Source organism: Odontesthes bonariensis, chromosome 16 (genome assembly GCF_027942865.1).
Source record: "Odontesthes bonariensis isolate fOdoBon6 chromosome 16, fOdoBon6.hap1, whole genome shotgun sequence".
In the NCBI taxonomy this organism is placed as follows: domain Eukaryota; kingdom Metazoa; phylum Chordata; class Actinopteri; order Atheriniformes; family Atherinopsidae; genus Odontesthes; species Odontesthes bonariensis.
Window position 1 is genome coordinate 21102869 of NC_134521.1, and position 23021 is coordinate 21125889.

Genomic DNA, 23021 nt, shown 5'->3' on the forward strand with positions numbered 1-23021 from the left:
TACAGATTATCTGAAAATTCTGATAAAAATCAGAATGTATTGTAAATTAAACAACTTTCTGACACTTTTTATTACTAAATGCCCCTTTTGGTTGACCTGTGAGTTCAGTACCTACATTGGAGGGTTCATTCATTCATTCATTACCCCTCTTAAAGTCTTCATGGTTATTATCAATGGATATTTCACTCTTCCAGTTCTTTCCATTCAGCATTTCCCTTTGTTTCTATGTTCTGGCTCCTCTTGCTCTTTCCCAAAAGTTTTGGCCTCCAGTGTTTAGTTAATCTATTTCCCAAGAGAGAAAGTGTGTTTAAACATATTCTACCATTAATAATGATTACGTTGATGAAGCCATGATGGGTCATTATAGCTGAGATTTCCCCTGTCAGCTTCAGGTTTCTCTTAATGTGTAACTTGACTTTGGCCTTGAACCCTTTTTTATTCTCCCAAAGTGTATTCTACACTCACTCTCATAAGTCTTTTGGCTTTTGTCTACATTTCCAGACTTCTTTTTGACTTTTTAGAGCTATATGATCACAACTTTACCTGATATCCCAGTGTTGTATGAACAGAGTTATCTTTAAGTCTTTTGGGACATGATAAGTCCCTGACAACAAGTTGAATTTGAGTCCAATGCCAAAGTTTGAAGCTGCTCACAACAAGTCCAAGTCCTCCATCAAATCTGTCTTGATTTATTTCAGACCAGTCAAAAACGAATCTGTCCCAGGTGTCGATTCTCAAGTCAAGTTCATGCATCACATAGTTTCAGATTATGAGAAAAGTATCTCAGATCCAGACAAAGTCAAGTCTGTCAGGACATGTCTTGTTAAAGTCCTAACAAGTCCATGCCAGCTCTCAAATCTGACTCAAGTGTTCAGTCTGTCTCTCGTCCAAAGCAAATACACACAAGTTGCGTTTCAAGGACTTTCAAACTCTTCTAAATGATTTTAGTCATTACAAATATGATTATAGTTTCAGGTCCTGCACACCCTCATACGGTACATAGGACATACAAAGTACGTTGACTTTCAAGTCGTGATGAACAAGACAAGTCTGATCCCAGTCCATCATAGCGCACCTCACGTTTAAGACACCCAGAAGAGATGTTTCAAATCAATAAAAACAGCAGATGAAGTAGTTTAAAATTAGCCCAGTCCAACAAGAAGTTTGAAGTTATTCAAGTCACATGTTGGGAACACCCTGAAGTCAAACAATCAAGTCTGTCAAGTGTGATGAAGATTTTACAGTAAAATCAGTAGAAACTCAAGGTCTGTGGCGAGTTTCATTACATTTGGGACTTCTCAGCAAAATCGAGCCTCTTAAAAATTCAAATTAAGATGCAGTGTGCCATGTCTTTGAATGCTTTTCATTTAAATGGACATTATTTTACATTCAAAGGGTTTAAAGAGGTCTTACATAAATGAGGTCAAGTCCTTTCAATGCAGAGGCCTGATAAGCAAATATTCAATGTGTGTGGTAATGTCCCGCTGAGTATATAAAAGTGTGGTGGTGCATTTGAGTTTGTGTTTATAATGCAAGTCTGTCTCTGTTTTCTTTTGTATGTGTGTGTGTGTGTGTGTGTGTGTGTGTGTGTGTGTGTGTGTGTGTGTGTGTGTGTGTGTTTGTGTAATGTTGATGTCTTTAACCCGGGTTAGATATCATTTCCTCTTCAGGGCCACCAAATCCTTTAACTTTCCACACAAAAGCACTCATGGACAAAAGATAAATACTCCTCAGTGTCGCTATGCTTCACAAGCACTCTTTTTCCTCTCATAGTTTGAAGCAGTTGACACACTTTTTCTTTTTGTAACTTTTTGTTAATCACACCCGCACACATGTATTTATATTTTTCTAAGGATAATGAATCTCCTTGCTCCTGTCTGTGAGCGAGAACTGGCCTAAATGACCCCCACTTTCCAAAGATTTTCACAGTCCCAAGAGATATAACTCAAATTAGTCCTCGCAAACATAGATGTACACCCATGAGCAACAGTCTAAGTAGGCAGCTGTTGGGAGGGAGGGAATGTGGTGGTTCACAAATTGCACGCAGACTTTTTGCATCAAGTGTCAGACCCATTGCCTCCTCTTCTTCCTCCTCCTCCTCCTCCTCCTTCCTCACTTTGCTTAACTCATAAGTCCAGCACACCCTGTTCATGAGCTGTGAGGGAGTGGACACTGCTCTCATGGATTAGAAACTGTCCGGAAAGAATTTTTAAGTGGGAATATGTAACCGTTGAACGTGTGGATTATGGCTCAGACCTCGACAGTAAAAACTCCACTGCGAAGATCCTTCAGTGAGCATGTGAAAGACTCCACCAACAAGGCTTGGGATGTCTTCTGGAGGAGTGTGAGGGAGAGGCGGCTGTGGGGTGAGTCTGGATGGGATGTGCTGCAGTGTCTTTGTTGCAGCAGCTCGTATTTCTACAGCTCAGCGTATCTTGTTTTTGCTGAAAAGGAAGATGTCACCCATTTGAAAAAGGATGTCTCTCAAGATCATTGAGAGAGTTGCCATAAGTTCACCTGATCCTAAAAAGGAGTAAAGTTGGAAATTAATAATACTTCTTAGCATTCTAATTTATATTGTTGGCTTATGTTTTGTATTATTTCAAAGTCTCTGGGGGGGGGGGGGGTGCTATGGCTTGTTCACATTCATTGTCTGCAGAGGCCACTTTCAGATGCAGATTTCAAAGCAGATTTAAAAGGCTGATTATGCTAAATGTATCTATAATTGCACCAGTGACTTGTGATGTCGGCAACCTTTTATAGTGATGGACTCGCTGCAGTCTCCATTCTGAACAGTAGGTGTCACTACAGAGACAAATGACACCGCTACACTGCAAGAATCACGCAAGAAGAGGACATACAGAAATGATATGATTCGTACATAAATGTAACTACAGTTTCAGTCTTTATTTTAAAGCAGTATTTGATGGGTTTAATAACATCTGAAATGGTTGTACCTTCTTTGGTTTTAAAGGGTCGTACAGATGCTTTTAGAGATGGGACCTGCTCGCTCTTCCCTTCTGCTATTCCCCACTCACGTAGCAGTTGCAAAGATCGGGATATGCACACGCAGCTGAAGTTTGCTGAGAACCATAAACCTACAGTATATGAAGTACTTTGACTCCCCAAACTTTGTCTCAGCAGTCATGTCCTCTTGGATGCTTGACTTCATCAAAATTTTGAAGAAAACTTCTGTCCTCATCACCATGAAATTCAGCCTCAATAGTTTTCCAATAAACTTTATGCATTTTGTAAACATGATCTGGGGAAAGAACATCAGTCAAGCTGTTAAGCATGAAGGTGGATCTATGCTTTGGACTTGTGTAGCGGCGTCAGTTAATTACAAACTAACTGTAGGAAAACATTACAGTGTATGTTTAGCTGAATATGAACAGAAGATGGCTTCTACAACAGGATAACCATCCTCAAGAGACAAAAAAACCCCCACTAAGGATGAACTCAAAAGGTGCAAATGGAAGCTTTTACAACGATTCAACAGTTCAGTTTATTTATATAGCACTAAATTACAATCAAAGTAATCTCAAGGTACTTAAAGGGATAGTTCGCCTCTTTTGACATGAAGCTGTATGACATCCCATATTAGTAATATCATTTATTAAATTTGACTTAACCCCTACTGCGTCCTGTGAGCCGAGTTCCAGCCTCGTTTTGGCGTTGATGAAGGTAGTCCGGCTAGTTGGCTGGGGCCACAAAAATAAAGCGTCTTGCTTCTCAAAATAATATGCATTCAAAAGAGTAATACATTTGCATCACAAAATCGTTCATCCAGAAAAAGTCAGACCTCACAATCGCTTGGCGCTATTTTCTCTCTACCTTCATATCAATGCGTGCAGCCACCTGCTGATAGCTGCACCTGTTACGGTGTTTGCTGCTCGGAAGCAGGGGACTGCTCGGTCTGCACTTCGGTCTGCACGGTTTACACAGCCCGTAGTGATACGAAGGGAGAGAGAAATAGCACCAAGCGATTGTGAGGTCTGACTTTTTCCTGGACAACGATTTTGCGATGCAAATGTATTACTCTTTTGAACGCATATTGTTTTTAGAAGCAAAACGCTTTATTTTCGGGACCCTAGCAAACTAGCCGGACTACCTTCGTCAATGCCAAAACTCAGCTGGAACTCGGCTCACAGTACGCAGCGGGGGGTAAGTCAATGTTCATAAATGATATTGCTAATATGGGATGTCATACAGCTTCATGTCAAAAGAGGCTATCCCTTTAAGTTCTATTCAAGTCCAATAAAACACAGTCTGATAAATTCAATCCAGCCGACTTCATTACATCCCTTCCATGGAGCCATGTTTCCATCATGGGAGAAGAAGTGGAGGTGGTTGAGGAATATAAATACCTTGGTGTTCATGTGGACAACAGACTGGACTGGAGACACAACAGTGAAGCAATCTACAAGAAAGGACAGAGCAGACTGTACTTCTTGAGGAAGCTAAGGTCCTTCAAGGTTTGCAACAAGATGTTGCAGATCTTCTACAAGTCTGTTGTTGAGAGCGTCAATTCCTCTTGCGTCATCTGTTGGGGCAGCAGCATCAGAACCAGGGACCTAAAAAGACTCAACAACCTGATAAAGAAGGCTGGTTCTGTTCTGGGGACGACTGTGGAACCTCTGGAGACAATAATGCAAAGAAGGATTTTGCATAAAATCAAGAGAATTATGGACAACCCTGAACATCCTCTCCATGAGACTGTTATCAGAAAACAGAGTCTCTTCAGTCAAAGGCTTCTTCAGTTTGGATGCAAAACGGACCGCTACAGGAAATCTTTCCTGCCCACAGCCATCAGCATCTATAATAACTCTTTGATTTAATTGAGCTACATCAACATTTAATTTCCCTCTGGGATAAATAAAGTATTTTGAATTGAATTGAATTGAATTGAATTTTAAATCCCTGCTTCATCAGTTCAGTCCAATTCAGTGTCATGATCTAAGAAAACTACAGGCCGATCTCATAAGAACCGTTTATGCTCGGTGACCCAAGAATCTCACAGAACAGAGCGTTTGCAGGAAGAAGCAACAAAAATCACCTTCACAAATGTTCCTTTATGAGCCGTGGTGCTTCCAAAAGGAGGTTGTTATGAAGAGTTGATCACAAAGCGATCAGCTGATGAAAAGAAACCTTTCAAGCAACAGACTCCAATATAAGAATTTGCCATATTCCTGGTCTTTCATTATATTGTATTGAATTTGATATTATATTTATATATTTATATTGTATATTTGTTATTTCTTACTGTTTTATGATGATTTACAGATTCAATTCTGAACAGATTAACTGAGGAGTTAATAAACTATTTGATTGTTTAATGTTTTGAAGCAATCTGTTGGATTCTTTAGTGAGAAAACTTTTTAGAAATTGGCTTAGAATGAATTGGACTCATTTTGAATTTGAAAAGTTTATTGGATTAGGATTGTATTACAGTGAATTGGATTGCATTTGGTTTGGCTGTATCTTTGAAGTGCCTTGAGATGCAGTTTGTTGAGATTTGGAGCTTTATAACTAAAACTGAATTGAATTGAGTTGAATTAATCAAGAAATAAAGTGCTATTGATTGAAACCCAAATCAAAATTTTGTAATATTACGCATTGTTGACTCCAGTAAAAAGAAATAACCAACTGAATAAAGACCTTTCTCTGTTTTCTCCAGGAATAGGGTGCCCTAACACAAGCTCAGCATCTTCTCTTTGTTCTGAAAATGTAAAAGATTTGAATCCATCACTTTTAACTTGCCTTTCTGAAATCAAGCCCTCTACTTCTCTTGTGCTGTTAAATAAAACCAGAAATTGTATCTTGGGGGGGTGGGGGGGCAGACCTTTTGGCTTCTCTGGTCTCTTTGGTGGATTTATTAAATTATTTTAAATGCTGTTAATCTACAGCTCATCTTAACGTCCCGGCTGGCTCCTGCTTCCTGCTGTCCGTCAAATGTTGAAAAAACAGCTCCACAAAGCCACGAGTATGTGAACTGGAGCTGTGACTGATTGTGGTTTTTCTGCTCTTAAGGCACATCATAATGGTAACTTGATTATTGAAAATGGAAGTGCGAAAAGGAATCTGCGGTTTTCCACTTCGAGGAATCCCAGCATGTTGTCCCCACTGAGAAGTCGCTCCCCATCTGAGGGGTCAGACAGTCTCAGCAGGAGTCTGGCAGTGTTTGATCAGTGTTAACACAAAGCAGGTTTTAATAGAAAGTGAGGCTGAGATCACACAGAGCAGCCGTTGTGTGAGTGTGTGTTTGTGTTCGTTCCCGCGCACGGAGTGGAAATTGCACAAGCTTAAGCCCAGGCTGTTTTTTATTCATGAAAAGTGGGTTTGGGGTGTGGGTGAAACTGTCTGGGCTTGCTCGATGATTTTGTGACTGGAGGCTTACCAAAAGTTTACCAAACTGGCTGGAAAGATTTCTGGATGATCTCAGGCGGGAAAGTTTGCCTCCACCTGCTGTCGTCTCAGGTGTGACTGTGACTGCTGTGTGAATGGAAAGCACCAAACTGAGGACAAAAACCGAAAAGACGCATCCCAGTTGAGATTTTGATGATATTTTCTGTTGTATGAATGGATGGCTCATGGAAGGTGGGCCTCTGGGCAAAGTTGATGTTCCGTACAATCACCTGGTGCTCTTATTAATCCTGTTTGTTCAGGCGTTTTCTAAATGATGATTGATGATATGTGCACATTGAGCGTTCTGTGTTACACACACAGAGCACTGCGCAATAGGAAAATGCGAGAAGAGTAAACGACAGTAGCAACTTGAAATAAAAGAAATATGTGGGGAAAAACAAGTATTTCCAAAAGAATAATGGGAAAAATAGGCACAGCAATGTGTAAAAGGACATGTATGTCCATCCATCCATTTTCTATACCCGCTTAAACCAAATGAGGGTCGATTGGTCGCGAGACAGGGTGCAACCTGGACAGGTCACCACTCCATCACAGGGAGAATTAAGAGTCACCAATCAACCTCACATGCATGTTTTTGATCTGTGGGAGAAAGCTGGAGTACCTGGAGAGAACCCACTTATACACGGGGGAGAACATGCAAACTCCCCACAGAAAGGCCCCAGCTGGGATTTGAACCTGAAATCCTCTTGCTGTGAGGCGGCGGTGCTAATCACCACACCACCGTGCTGCCATAATGTATGCATAAATGTTACATCATTTAGGTGAACATGAATGCGGGGCAGGTAAAGATGAGATGAAAAAATGTCATTGTGCAGTCACCTGAACAACCAAATTTTTAAAAGGCGACTTCTGTGTAGTGCAATAAATATAAATATAAAAACATAATGCGGACAGACAAGCAAACTAAAAGATGAATGCTATTTTAAATGTTGCACATCATTTAAGAAAGAAAAAAGTGTTAAAGGTGCATATTAAGGCTACGGCTACACGAAAACGAAACAAGGTTTTTTTTTAAAACGGGTACGAAAATTCTTGCGACCACACGGCAACGCGCTGCTGTAAAGACTCAGGTCCAGACGAAAACGGATGAAAACGATGAAACGATGCAGTACACACGCCACTGTGTCACGCCACGCTGTGAGACAATAGAGAAGTGTTAAAATTGGCTCACAGCGTCAACGTTTGACTGACGCAAAAACGTTTTAGCTGTAACAATGGAAACGAAACGAGGCCGTTTTCAAACTTTCCCACTCTGGAACCCGTTCTCAAAAACTATCGTTTTGGGGTAGTGGGAACGCCGGCTCCGTGTGGCCGCGACAGCGAAACGATAAGAAAAAGTATCGTTTACAGTGAAAAACGTTTTCGTGTAGCCGCAGCCTCAGAGTTCAGACAGCCCATGGGACGAAACTATTCCTGAGTGTTAATGAGCCGGTTCCTCCTACCAGAGGGCAACAGACTGAACAGGTGGTGGTTCAGATGGAGGTGGTCTCTGAATATGTTTTGAGTATTTATATACACAGATTACGTAATGTGCTGTGATTACTTCTCCAGCTGAACCAGTTAGTCATAACACCAGCACAAGCACCAGGTTAAAATTGGCAGAAAATACGTAGATTTGGAGAGAAACTCAGTTCCTCTCCTCAGGCATATGGATATTTTTTGAAAAAGAAGCTACTCATACATGTTCCGGCCTTTGATCTACATGCAAAGATATTTTGGGTCAATGCAAATTAACCTTCTGAAAACTCTGCTCTTAGCAGCACCTCTGTATTAATATGCTAACTTCAGGGGATGCAAGCAGCCACCACTACTGCAGTGTTCGTGCTTTTTTCTTCTCTCAGGATTCAGTGTGCATGTAGTGAGTATTACATAACGAATAAATAGAAACAATATTTTTAAGCCTTCAAACTCTCGATATTTCTTCATCGGGGCTTCATTCCGGGGTTACATTTTGAGACGTGCGCCCTCTGGTCAAACCACCCTGTTAGGCGCCGCTATCCACTTCGGGCAGGTCTCAATGCATCCTTGTCCTGAAGGTATTTGTAGGTCTGTCCATCCCATGACTCCAAATCCCAGTATGCCCCTCAGAGCCTTAACACTGTGAGGGGGTTTTGCACTCGTTGTCCATTCAGCCTTCAGGTACCTCACTCTCCTCCCTCCTCTGGGGAAGTATCAGAAGAAAATGGACAAATGACGTGTAAAAAGACAGCTAAAATGTCAAAGAGGTTGGTTTAACACAAAGCATCTTAAAAGCATGAACAAACTGCATTCTCGGTGTACTCTGTGGTTACTATTCCAGTGCAATACTCAGAGCAGACATTCTCAGGAGGAACGGAAAACACCTTTGAGGCACTTTTATACAACGTTTTTTACGTTTTGCTGTAGGTGGTGAGAAAAACGTTAGCAATATCTGTTCAGCTGTGGAACCTTTTTATGTCGGGTGAATCTTCTTTAAACTGTAAAAAATATTCAATAGTGTAGCCAACACCGTCGCGTTTCCTGTACGTAAAATATTATTTCCCTGCTTATTGGCTTTTGCCGTGTTGCATCAGATGTGTCATGCTGACAGGGGAAAGTAGAAAATGAAACTCTCATGTCGAAATAGTGATGATAATGTTTTTTTGTTGATCAGCAGGCTGCGGGCCTCTAAGCTGAGCAGCTTTTTGTGATGATGCTACAAAACGTTCAAACTTTAAAAGGAATGCAGCAGTAAAGCGAACAGTTGATGTGGAATGCTGCTTTTGCTGTGTGTTGACCTTCGGATTGTGTCTGTTTTAAAGTACTTCTTATTATTTTCCTCCATGTGCTTGTGTGTGCAGGTCCGTGAGTGTGTTTTTGTGCGGGTTTTTTTTGCTCTGACAGCTGGTTCTGTGAGCTGATACCTGACTCCAGCTGTGTGTACACTTACATCACCATGCGAATGTTTAGATTAAACCTACAAATTACGCCGGGGCAGTCATGCTCACTGGTCGGCTGAAATGGGTTATGCAACGGTTGTGTGGCTGAAAGAAGAGAAGCTTGGCTGCCTTTTTCTGGAAGAATCACATGGTGCCCAATGACTTTACATTAACCTCTGCCCTTGATATGCACAGTTTACAGAAGAAAAATACTGATATATAAGGCTGTGAAATCCCAAAGTGAGTGAAAACAATCTCCTTTAATGGCTGGAAAGCAAAAGTGAATTTCAAATTCTTTGTTATCATTTTTCATAAATTCCATCTAATCGTAAGAGCTGAAATTATTATATTGAACAGCAGAAACAGGATGACTAGTTTTCCTGTTTCCTCTGCCTGTCACAGTCCTTAAGAATATCACCTGCAGGTCTTGAGTCTATTTAATTCAATGGAAAATGTGACTCTCTGACAGATGAGGTCGGAAACTGGCATAGAATCGTCCATTTATCTATTTTCTATACCCGCTTGGTCCAATTCAGGGTCACAGGGGGATTGGTGTCTCTCCCAGCAGCCATTGGGCGAGAGGCGGGGTACAGCTTGGATGGATCACCAGTCCAGTAGCATCAGAATACTGCTATTTCCATTTTAAATGGATTACATTAAGTTGTATTATTTTTGTTATTGTACATACAGTATTTCTCCTTTATTTTCTCTTGTATTTAATCCCTGCATTTCTTTCTTAAAGGGATAGTTCGACTCTTTCGACATGAAGCTGTATGACATCCCATATTAGCAATATCATTTATGAACATTGACTTACCCCCCGCTGCGTCCTGTGAGCCGAGTTCCAGCCTCCTTTTGGCGTTGACGGAGGTAGTCCGGCTAGTTGGCTGGGGACCCGAAAATAAAGAACAATATGCGTTCAAAAGAGTAATACATTTGCATCACAAAATCGTCCCTCCAGAAAAAGTCAGACCTCACAATCGCTTGGCTTCTCTCTCCCTTTGTATCACTGCGAGCTTTGTAAACTGTGCAGACCGAAGTGCAGACTGAGCAGTCCCCTGCTTCCGAGCAGGAAACACCGTAACAGGTGCAGCTATCGACAGGTGGCTGAACGCATTGATATGAAGGGAGGCAAAAATAGTGCCAAGCGATTGTGAGGTCTGACTTTTTCTGGAGGGACGATTTTGTGATGCAAATGTATTACTCTTTTGAACACATATTGTTTTGAGAAGCAAGACGCTTTATTTTCGGGACCCTAGCAAACTAGCCGGACTACCTTCGTCAATGCCAAAACGAGGCTGGAACTCGACTCACAGGACGTAGCAGGGGGTAAGTCAATGTTCATAAATGATATTGCTAATATGGGATGTCATACAGCTTAATGTCAAAAGAGGCAAACTATCCCTTTAACTATTCTTTTCCACTATTCTGTTGTATATATAGTATGTAGAAAACATTATAATTTTTTTTTGCTTTAGAGTAGCAGTATTCATCATAATAATAATCATTATTCACAGCCTTTTCATAACTTAAGTTACTGAATAGAATATACGTCAAGTTGGCAATTGAGACATAGGTTTTGTAACTTGTATCACTATATTTGAATGTGTGCTAACAAGCACAAGTACAAATCAAATTCTGAAGATACAAGTCAATTCTGCAAAGCTTTTGTCACACTTTTCACTCGCCTTGCTGAGTAACCAATGGCGATGCTCGGTTTAAGTCACCAATCAGATTTATCTAATTGCTTACAACCAGCCGGGGAGAGAGAGGGATGAGTGCTTTCTTCTGCTTTCTTTGCTGCTGTTACCTCTACGTTACACTGACGACGTTCAGTTTTACTCAGAGAAGGGAGCAGCAACCGTTGTAACACGAAATCCCCCGACCTGTCAGATTGTTTTGCTGTTGTAATGCCATAACAGACATGTTAACTGATATACTGGTGCAAATGTGATGTTAAACATCTCTTTCTGCCAGTGATGGACCAATGGGTGCAGACAATGCCTTGTCCAACCTTTATCGGAAATAGCATTTGCTAGATAAATGAAGGACAAAATTGTTGATGTCTTTAAGCCAACTTCCTTTAAATAGTCACTGTGGGTCAACTTGGCTCAGTCGGTCGGATGGCAGCACAAGTACCTTTCCCCACTCTTTCCGTGACTGAGTAGCAATTAGATCAATCTGATAGGTGAAGTAAACCGAGCATCGCCACTGGTTACTCAGCAAGGTGTGATAAAAAAGTGTGACAAGAGTTTTGTTCGAGCTCCGCATTGAAACGGTGTTGTAAAAGCAATTCAAACCCGTCAGTGGACTTGTTGTAGATGTCCGAGTCCATAGTCTGTCATCCAGAATACAACATGATGGAAGGAACACAAAGAAAATGTTCAAGATAATGCATTTAAACTGTAAAATTATATATCTCTCAGTTTTTTAAACATTTACCCGTTGTTGTCTTAAGTTGTCCCTTATTGCTCACTTATGGCAAAATTTGATTCTTAGGGGCAGTCGGTGGCGTAGTGGGTTAAGCAGCTGCCCCATGTACAGAGGCTACAGTCCTCAATGCAGCTGGCCCCGGTTTGAGTCCCACACCGAGCGGCCCTTTGCTGCATGTCTTCCCCCTCTCTCTGCTTCCTGTCTCTCTCCAGCTGTCCTATCATTAAAGGCATAAAAAGCCCCAAAAAATACTTAAAAAATTTGATTCTTAGAATTCAAGGCATTAAATTGACTTTAAAAAATATATTTGATATTGATTATGTAGAAGTCCCAGCTTTCAAAAACTGTTTTGGTTCATTTTGCCAAGGAAAGCTAGAGAATTAAACCCAGCCTGCACTCTTCAAGATTTATTAAAGCACATACTTCGGTGATAAGACCTAAATAAAAGAGTGCACTTTGTACCTTTTCACTGTGGCGATTGTGTGTAAACACGATCCACGAGAACTCCTGCGTCAGTCTTCTTTTCTGTCTCTTTGTGCGCCACTTTTCTCCCATCGCATGCCGCCGGAGTGTCTCCAACCCGGGAGCATCTCCTGCACGTTCTTCATCAGCCCCTCTTCATATTTACACATCTGTAAATCACAAGAAGTTTTCATAACTCATGGCCCAAATATGGTCATCCATTCAAAGCTCACAAGCAGTGTTCTTCCAAACACAGTACGTGCCAGATGCGCTCTGTAAACTCTGCCGTAACTTTTTCCTCATGCTTGTTAAGACTGATCACTGGTGCAACATGGTGAAAGTATCCAGAAACTCACCACCAGATGCAGAGTTCAAATTGACTCCAAATGCTCAGATGTCTGGTGTGGCTGGACAACCTGTAAAATTCCCAGGGAGTGTGAGGGTATTTTGGAAAAAAGAGCAAATGCAAACATAATAATGAGAATTTAGACCGCTGTCTTGAGTTGTATTTTTGATGACTTTTTATAGTCAGAGAAGATCATGTTAAAGGTGACAATGTACAACAGTACACAGCAGAAAACAGTGACTTTGTAAAGATATACTGTATGTATGTCAAGTTGATCTGAGAAAGAAATCCCACTAACTGACTGTTTGAATTGTCCACTCATTTAATATATTGTCCACTGTGTTGTGAAGGAACCAGCAGTGCTTTAATGGTAATTCACTATATAATGCGCGACAAACCCGTCACACGATACACCAAAAGTACTGTACAGGAACTGTACATATTTTATATTCTTAATTCAGTAAATTACCAAAACAACTTATTTAACTGTTGTGTTTTCATTATATGTGGGTCTTAACATACATTTACCACTACTGTGCAGTAAAATCATTCGTAAAAATAGCCGTTAGTGGGAGGCACTACATACGAGTCAGGAAATATACTGATATCACTGTCAAACCTTGCAGCTGATTAGCAACATTAGCACTATTGTCATCATTAGTATTGCTATTATAGTGTAGTGTAGTTTGAGTATTGTGGGTCATATTTTCTTCATGATTTCTAAAGTTTCATCTTTAAATGGGCAAATGAAGCTATCTCAACCAAAATAACTCGATAAATAAAGACAAACTTTTCATGGCAAACTGTTACTGGGAAATGTTTCAGCTTATATATTACTATTTTCCCCTCCCCTGGTTGATTATTTAGTTCAAGGCAGTTATTTTTTGTATCACAGATTTGTTTGGAATAAATACATAACAAATTCCTGTAATTAAATTCTACTGTCACATGAAGCCTTAGAGGCAACTGCTGTTTCTTAGCATCAACAGACAGAGAATTTTACAGTTAAAAAGCCTTGTTCAAAGATGATGTGAGAGAGATACTGATGCTCTGAGCCAAAAATGATGGAGAGAATCAATGTGTGGGCTTCTGTTTGTTCTGAAAAACTCATCAGACAGGCCAAACTAAACAGCCAAATGGTGATATTGGGGCGGGAATCTGGTAACGCACACACGGTCCCACACACTATCATCCACCTTCAAACAAACACGCGGTTTTGGTTTTCCAACTTGTGTTGTAAATGAATCTGCTCTGGGCCGGAAGGAGCAGGGTGAATGAAGAAGGGTGTGTTTGTTATCTGTCTCTGAGCTTCAGAGGGACAAGAGGAAGAGCGCTGTTGCGGGAATGAACCACGGAGTTTAAACACGGGAGACGAAAAGAAAATAAACACTCTTTGCTCTCACAGGAAGGGCTGGGTCACAGCGGCATTTATAACAACAAGATTACAGTAAAAGAAAAATGTCTTTTAAAATTGATTTTGAGTTCAGACCCTCGCTGAGGCGACGATGTTCCACACTGCAGGCCAAGGGAGTAACTTTGATTTTGTCATTGGTGGGGACACAAAAGTGCTCCACGACAGTTTTTTTTTTTTTTTGCATTACCAATCATAAGTTAATGGCATGCAGATGCTATATGTTAACGAGCCATCCTAATGTTTAGGGAGTTGGTCTTTAAATCACAGGGTTGCAGGCTCAAATCCCACGATTAGGCTACCTCTGTTTACATCCCCATCCATGACTGGAGTGACCTTGAGCAAAACAACTAACCCAACATTGCTCCAGAGACTGTAACCAATAATGTGTTCTTATAAGTCGCTTTGGATAACAAAAGTCAGCTAAGTGTTATGTAATGTAACTCATATAATGCAGGGTATCTGCACATTTTTTATCAACAAATTGAATGACTTTTAAGACCTTTTTAAGACCTCTAAGAATAAAAATTAAGACCATTACCACGGCAAAAATATATATAAAAACTACACTCTAGGCTGTTCGGTGTTGAAAAAAAGTCCAGTGTGAAATGTGTGCTTCAGTGATACTGAATCAGTGTGTCAACATGATCGCATAAGATTTGAACGCACAAGGGAACACCACACACCACAGGACAATCGTGCCCAATTGTCACACCTCTGCGAAGGAGTGTGTTTTCGCTGCCATTTGTCTGTCTGTTTGTCTGAGGCTCTGAGCAAAATAAATCCATAATTGAACCTAATTTTCGAGTTATGTCTACTGTGCTTTTACAACTAGCAAAACGATTTTACTACCCAAGTTAACTTAAACCAGAACTTTGGACAACTCACGTGAAGCACAGACTATGGACAGTGACTTTGCATTGCATAAACCACACGACAAGTATCTCCAATCTTATCAAATAAATAAAAACGAGCACAGACCGCTCATACAGTCAATGGCATGTACCCATAGAAAAAATACACACTCACACACACATCACACAACCTGACTATCGACTGCTAACAACCATGATCAGTAACCTACACAAACCCAGACACATAATGGCTCGGCGGCCAGCAATTGGATAAACCAATGAAGTGAATCAATCCTGTGAAAGAATGAAAACAAGTGAATGAAACCTGCACTCACCCATTATGAAGTTAACTGCCAGCCCTATAATCTTGCCCCTGCTCAGCCAACTCCTTGACGTCGGGTATGTTTGGTAACGTTACTGCGGCTAGCATTAGCAACGAGGCTGCTAGGCTTGCTAAATCGGTAAGCATTAGGCTACTGAAGAAAGCTAGTCTTTTTAGCTTCGTTATATTATCATCTTTCTTCTCGGCTATAAGTTAACCTTTGTTTACGGCCACTGGCCCTAACCTGACGCGCTAGCTGTCAAATCACCGGAAGTTTTCACCGGAAGTACTGGCGCACACACGAAAGTTCGAACGCCATATTGTGCACAGAGCAATAGAAAATCGTCTCTCCAGACATATCTTTCTTTCATTTCGCCCAGATGAAATTTAATGCCACTCTTCGAAAATCGGCGAAATTTAAGACATTTTAAGACCTTAAAAAAAGTATTTTTTATTTAAGACTTTTTAATACTTTTTAAGGATCTGCGGAGACCCTGAGTAGGGGGCTGAATATTGGTAGGGACGTGACCCTAGCGTCCCTACCCAAAATTACGCCCTTGCTGCAGGCAGGCAGCAGATACAGGCCTTACTGACCCATAACTAAACTGTATTGAATATTGGGCATGCCAGTGAAACATCTTAAATGACATACACACAATTCTCTCCAGTTGGTAAAATACAGTCAACTCGCAAAACAGGGCTGACCTGTTATTTCCTCCTTCTCAAGTCATTAAGTTCTTGTTGTGGAAAAGCAGTGACATTATCCACAGGCTATAAAGCGGTAAGTGCTCAGCAGTTTATTTAACTTAATCAACCTCAAACTTCATCCGGACCGCTAGTTCTATTTCATCCTTACTGACCGCCAGAGGCGGTGCTTTCAAGCACTGAATGATACATCTCGCGCATGCGCAGGTCGAGTGTTTATACCAACAAAGTCACTCGTGACCCTCTGCTGACCCCGGAGAGCCTATATCTTCCGGTAACATCAGCAGATCAGTTCCTTTTCATCTTCTCGCTCGCAGGTATTACCGCGTCTGCATACGAGACGAATTTCCAAACCATAGTATTACTTCATTGTTCGCTGCTAGTGGTCTCGCGACGTTCCGTCGAAGCTGCGAGCTACTCGCCCTTCAGAGACCGCAACGAACTCCGCCGAGAGGTCTGTGACCTTTTTTTTCCTCGGCTGATGAAGTTTACTGCCAGCTGTTACAAGCGCCGGTCTAGGCAGCGGGCTCACTCCTTCTCCCGGTGCTGTGCGCCGCACGTCAGTAACAGTTTGTTTATAGTTACGTTGTTGGTGAAGGCTATGTGTTTGCTAGCCCTCTCCCGGCATCTGTAACCTGCCTATGTTAAGCGGCCAACTCGGTTGTGCCGGTTCTTTGAGTTTGTTGCTGCTATTGTTCTGCCCCTCTCCTGGTGGAAGGCTGCGTTTGCGCCCCCAGCTCCCAGCTCAGGTGGCCTATAGTGGTTGCCGGTGAAGGCACCGTTTGCAGCTCCCTCTCCCGGCATCCACCTATAGCTAATAGAACTTGCATTAGCCCCTCTCCCGGCGACGGCGGCGCGTGCGCCCCCCGCTCCCGGCATCCACCTAGAGATAAGTGTATAAATACAGCAATAGCCCCTCTCCTGGTGTAAGGTGGCGTGTGCGCCCCCCGCTCCCAGCATAGGCGGCCTATAGTGGTTGTCGGTGAAGGCACCGTTTGCGGCTCCCGCTCCCGGCATCCACCTATAGATAAGTGTTTAAATAAACAATTGCCCCTCTCCTGGTGTAAGGCGACGTGTGCGCTCCCAGAACAGGCGGCCTATAGTTGATTGTCGGTGAAGGCACCGTTTGCGGCTCCCTCTCCCAGCATTTATCTATAGATAAGTAGAAAAATTTTCTTTTGAAAAAAAAAACCCAACCACAACCACTCCAGCTCGGCCTGTATGGCTCCTCTACAGCTTGAGGATGGCCATGATCTGTGTCCTTCGTGCCTTGGCCTCGGACATCTGAGGCAGGGTCTCTCAGATGAGTCCTGCATGAATTGTGGTATCTTGCCTCATGCTGTCAGAGCTGCAAGGCTGGCCGAGGTAGAGCGCCTGTTGGGCCCTCCCTTGTCTCCCCAGTGACCCCTGACCAGCGGCTGGCCCCGTCTCGGTCTAGCCGACCACGGCGTCGGCCTGCTAGGACTGCAGGCCCCACCTCCGGGAAGAGGGCTAAGGGGTCCGGGCTCACTTCTAGAGTGGATCAGCTGACAGCGGAGCTTGACAGCATGAAGTCCCTCCTCCTGGCTCTCCAGCCTGGGGCTGGGGCAACCCAGCCAGGTGTCCTTGTAACTCTGGCCGTTTTTTTTTGCATCCCTTATACATCCCTGGTAATGGAAAATGTTTTGCATGTTTAAGCAGCTGATCCAGCTTTCCAAAGCCCAAGTAATTCCTGGAATTACCCCAAATCTAGATGAGTTGAAAAGGAGACGTATGGGATAAAGAACAGGAATTAAATGGAGAAAAAGGAGGAGGAAGTCTAAACAATTTCTTCCCTCGATCATCATGAGAAATGTGAGATAACAAGCAGATAAAATGGACGAACTTGGAGACCTAATTAAGATACAGCAGGAATATCAGGAAGAGACCTGGCTGCAAGAGCAACTCTAACAGCTCTCTGCTCAGCTTTAAGACTATACGGGCAGACCGAGACTGTGGACAGAGTGGTAACTGTAAAGGAGGATGATTATAAAGCTTGTTAACATCAGATGGTGTAATCCTGGACATCTCACTGAGAAAGAGGGTCTCTGCACCCTAGATGTTGAACAGTTGGCTGTGAGTTTCTGTCCATATTGTACTGAGAGAGTTCACTTGTGTTACCTGCTGACGCTGTGTGTGACATCATCAGCTAAGTTGTCGCTAAGCTACAAAAACATCATTTCTACCACACCTCTCTCTGCCACAACTTTCTCAATATTTGTGAGCTGATTTTTATTTTAACTCTTTTGTTTTCTCTCCATAACAACAGCATGTATTTAAGGCTAATTACTGCAGCAATATAGTTTCCCTTCAGAGATTAGTAAAGAATTTATGATGTCAATTTAAATGATGACATCACATGTATGTGTCGCCAAACTTGGGCACAACCCCCAGACTAGAAATCCCAAGACACACACCACAACACAGGGACAAGGATCCAAATAAAATTACAATACTTTATTTCATAATACAGAGTCCGGCCACCATATAAGCTTAGGAGAGGGAATAGTCCATTAACACAGTCCTGCACAGCAATTCCCCAGCAGTGATTACACAGCAATCATAATTAGTGGCGCACAGCACCTGTAACAGCTCAGTATCCCCCCCGCATTGTCCCATTTATCAGTCACAATGTCCTGATTCATATAATGACTGAGTCCAGTGTCCATTTCACCCTGCTCAGCATCAACATTAACACACAATTTCATCACAACAGTACTGCATACAATATACCATCCTCCCCCCATGACACATACACTCTATCTGGAAATTTCTGAGCTTTTCTTGCTTTATTTGATTATTTCTTGGTTGATGTCTGACTTGAAGTCCCACCTAGAGACAGTATCTTTGTTCCCCTTCGTGCCGCTGTTTCCCTTTTTCTTGTTTATTTCACAGCGTTTTCCCTCTTCATTTCTTTGCCTCTCCTTACACACTTTGAATGCCTGTCTTCATAGCTGTCTGGATTTCATCAGTGAAATTACCTCATCCTGATCACTGGGACCACATGCTGTCCCTCCTACCCCTCTCAACATTTTTTGTACCCTCTCCTCCTTTTTTCTTCACTCATTTCTTTCCTTCCCTTCTCTCTGTTTGCTGCCTTCATTATTCACTTCTTTCCCTTGTTTGCCATCACTCTGACTGCACACATATGCCTGGCTCAGGGGATTGCTGTGTGCTTGAGGGTTTTTACTGTTCAGATCGAAGCTCTGCTACATTTAAAAAAAACTTTCCAGATGTGAGTTGTTGTTTTTTTTTAAAGAATCCAGCTCAAATAAAAAAAAAAGGATTCTGATTTCATGTTTCTCCAGTCCAAATACTGGCAAGAGAATATTTAACAAATGGCTTATTTTATGATATGTTCACCATCTGGTTGTTGTCTTTCACAATTTGTGAACACATATATGTATGTATATATTTAACATTTTGGGCCTTAAAAATAATTTATTACAGAAATAGTTTTTAAAGATGCAATCTGTAGGTGGGAGAAGAATAAGAATAAGAAAAAGCCACGTCTCTCTGTTCCAGATGAGAAAGGCTGACTTTCTGCATGAGCTACAAAGAAAATGTGGCTGTAATGCTGCTGCAGATGAGGCAAGAGGTGGGTTACACCATCGATACGTCACCAGTCCATCACAGGGCTAAAACAGAGAAACATCCATTAATTGGGGGTCCTAGCAGCGAAGCTGCAGGAACCCATTGAGTTAGTAGCTTTTCCTATTATTGGGGGTCCTAGCAGCGAAGCTGCAGGAACCCATTGAGTTAGTAGCTTTTCCTATTATTATTATTATTGGGGGTCCTAGCAGCGAAGCTGCAGGAACCCATTGAGTTAGTAGCTTTTCTTATTATTATTATTATTATTCATCCGTTTCCGCTGCAATTGAAGTCTATGGCAGCCCCATTAACCCTATGGTAAAAAGTTGTGAAATTTGGCACACGTAATTAGCCAAGTGCCAAAGCCAAAATCAAGAATTTTCATGCCCCAAGAGCTTACTCTCTAGCGCCACCAACACGCCAAAGTTCAAAGTGCATTCAGCCTAATAACTTTTGAGTACTTGGCCCAAATTTCACAAACAAGACATCATTGGAATCCTTGGATCATGACGAGTCCAACGCACCCTATGACGTCAATTTGCGTATACCTAGATTTTCCGCCATTTTGAATTTTATCAAAAAGCTTAAAAAAGCATTTCAGGTCACAGAGATTGTCCAATTTTCACGAAACTTGGCACATCGACTCTTAAGACCAAGCCGCACAAAAGTTATTGTGTGGAATTTTAAATTAGGCTTCCAATTTTCCATAAAACCCAATCAAACTCGAGGTTGACACCCCCAAACCGGAAGTGAGGTCATATCTTGGCAACCATTTGATGTTATGACGTCAAACTTATAACACAGACTCAAGACTACAAAGGTAAGAGGCCCAAGAAGTTTGGTGACGTTCGGCCTATAGGTGGCGCTATATGTAGCAAAAATGCATTTTTGCCCATATCTTTGGACCACTTGGTCTAAATGTCACAAATGAGGTACCAATGGAATCCCTGGATGAAGCCGAGATCAATGCATATCATGACGTCATCAGCGCCATCTTGGAATGTCCGCCATTTTGAATTTAATCGAAAACCTTCAAAAAGCATTTCAGGCCTCTGAGAGTGTCCAATCTCGACGGAACTTGGCAAATAGAATCTTCAGACCAAGCCGCACATAAGTTATCATGTGGATTTTTTTATTTAACTTCCGTGTAACCGCGGCAGCCAATCAAACTCCACGCCGACGCGCAAATGGGACATTTGGCCGTATCTCTGCGATGCATTGATGTATCGATGCCAAACTTGGTGCATGAACTCACGACGCCTTCCTGAGCAGCCCAAGCCTTGCCTATTGTGCCATTCTGCTAGGACCCCCACATCGCTGCTTGCAGCTATATTTATTATTGGGGGTCCTAGCAGCGAAGCTGCAGGAACCCATTGAGTTAGTAGCTTTTCCTATTATTATTATTATTATTATTATTATTAATCCGTTTCCGCTGCAATTGAAGTCTATGGCAGCCCCATGAACGCTATGGTAAAAAGTTGTGAAATTTGGCACACCTAATCAGCCAAGTGCCAAAACCAAAGTCAAGAATTTTCATGGCCCAAGAGCTTACTCTCTAGCGCCACCAACACGTCAAAGTTCAAAGTGCATTAAGCCTAATAACTTTGGACTACTTGGTCCAAATTTCACAAATGAGGCATCGTTGGAATCCTTGGATCATGACGAGTCCAACGCACCCTACGACGTCAATTTGCGTATGCCTAGATTTTCCGCCATTTTGAATTTTATCAAAAAGCTTAAAAAAGCATTTCAGGTCACAGAGATTGTCCAATTTACACGAAACTTGGCACATAGACTCTTAAGACCAAGCCGCACAAAAGTTATCCAAGGGAATTTTTAATTAGGCTTCCATTTTTCCATAAAAGCCAATCAAATTCGACGTTGACGCCCCCAAACCGGAAGTGAGGCCATATCTTGGTAACCATTTGATGTTATGATGTCAAACTTATAACACAGACTCAAGACTGCAAAGGTAAGAGGCTCAAGAAGTTTGGTGACATTCGGCCTATAGGTGGCGCTATATGTAGCCAAAATGCATTTTTGCCCATATCTTTGGACCACTTGGTCTAAATGTCACAAATGAGGTACCAATGGAATCCCTGGATGCAGCCAAGGTCAATGCACATCATGACGTCATGAGCCCCATCTTGAATTGTCCGCCATTTTGAATTTAATCAAAAACCTCCAAAAAGCATTTCAGGCCACTGAGATTGTCCAATCTCAACGGAACTTGGCAAATAGGATCTTCAGACCAAGCCGCACATAAGTTATCATGTGGATTTTTTTTATTCACTTCTGTTTAACAGCGACAGCCAACCAAACTCTAAGCCGACGCGCAAATGGGACATTTGGCCGTATCTCTGCGATGCATTGATGTATCGATGCCAAACTTGGTGCATGGACTCACGACGCCTTCCTGAGCAGCCCAAGCCTTGCCTATTGTGCCATTCTGCTAGGACCCCCACATCGCTGCTTGCAGCTATATTTATTATTAATCCGTTTCCGCTGCAATTGAAGTCTATGGCAGCCCCATGAACGCTATGGTAAAAAGTTGTGAAATTTGGCACACGTAATCAGCCAAGTGCCAAAGCCAATATCAAGAATTTTCATGCCCCAAGAGCTTACTCTCTAGCGCCACCAACACGCCAAAGTTCAAAGTGCATTCAGCCTAATAACTTTGGACTACTTGGTCCAAATTTCACAAATGAGGCATCGTTGGAATCCTTGGATCATGTCGAGTCCAACGCACCCTATGACGTCAATTTGCGTATACTTAGATTTTCCGCCATTTTGAATTTTATCAAAAAGCTTAAAAAAGCATTTCAGGTCACAGAGATTGTCCAATTATCACGAAACTTGGCACATAGACTCTTAAGACCAAGCCGCACAAAAGTTATCGTGTGGAATTTTTAATTAGGCTTCAATTTTTCCATAAAAGCCAATCAAACTCGAGGTTGACGCCCCCAAACCGGAAGTGAGGTCATATCTTGGCAACCATTTGATATCATGACGTCAAACTTATAACACAGACTCAAGACTGGTAAGGTAAGAGGCCCAAGAAGTTTGGTGACGTTCGGCCTATAGGTGGCGCTATATGTAGCAAAAATGCATTTTTGCTCATATCTTTGGACCCCTTGGTCCACATTTCACAAATGAGGTACCAGTAGAATCCCTGGATAAGGACGAGGTCAACACACTTAATGACGTCATTTGCGCCATCTTGGATTGTCCGCCATTTTGAATTTAATCAAAAACCTTCAAAACGCATTTCAGGCCACTAAAATTGTCCAATCTCCACGAGACTTGGCACATAGAATCTTCAGACCAAGCCGCAAATAAGTTATTATGTGGATTTTTTTATTTCACTTCCGTGTAACCGCGGCAGCCAATCAAACTCCATGCCGACGCGCAAATGGGACATTTGGCCGTATCTCTGCGATGCATTGATATATAGATGCTAAACTTGGTGCATGGACTCACGACGCCTTCCTGAGCGGCCCAAGCCTTCCCTATTGTGCCATTCTGCTAGGACCCCCACATCGCTGCTTGCAGCTAT

At 42.1% G+C, this 23021-nt stretch overlaps 1 protein-coding gene across 2 annotated transcripts in view; it reads left to right on the plus strand.

Annotated features, from left to right (window-relative positions):
- Window positions 1–2206: 2206 nt before the first annotated feature.
- The window catches only part of LOC142401239 (rho GTPase-activating protein 7), a 119757-nt gene continuing 98942 nt past the window's right edge, over window positions 2207–23021 (plus strand). For both annotated transcript variants that reach the window (XM_075486568.1, XM_075486569.1), the window contains exon 1: window positions 2207–2366. In XM_075486568.1, coding sequence (XP_075342683.1) covers window positions 2246–2366 — 121 coding nt within the window. In that variant the 5' untranslated portion in view covers window positions 2207–2245. The remainder of the gene's footprint in view (window positions 2367–23021) is intronic.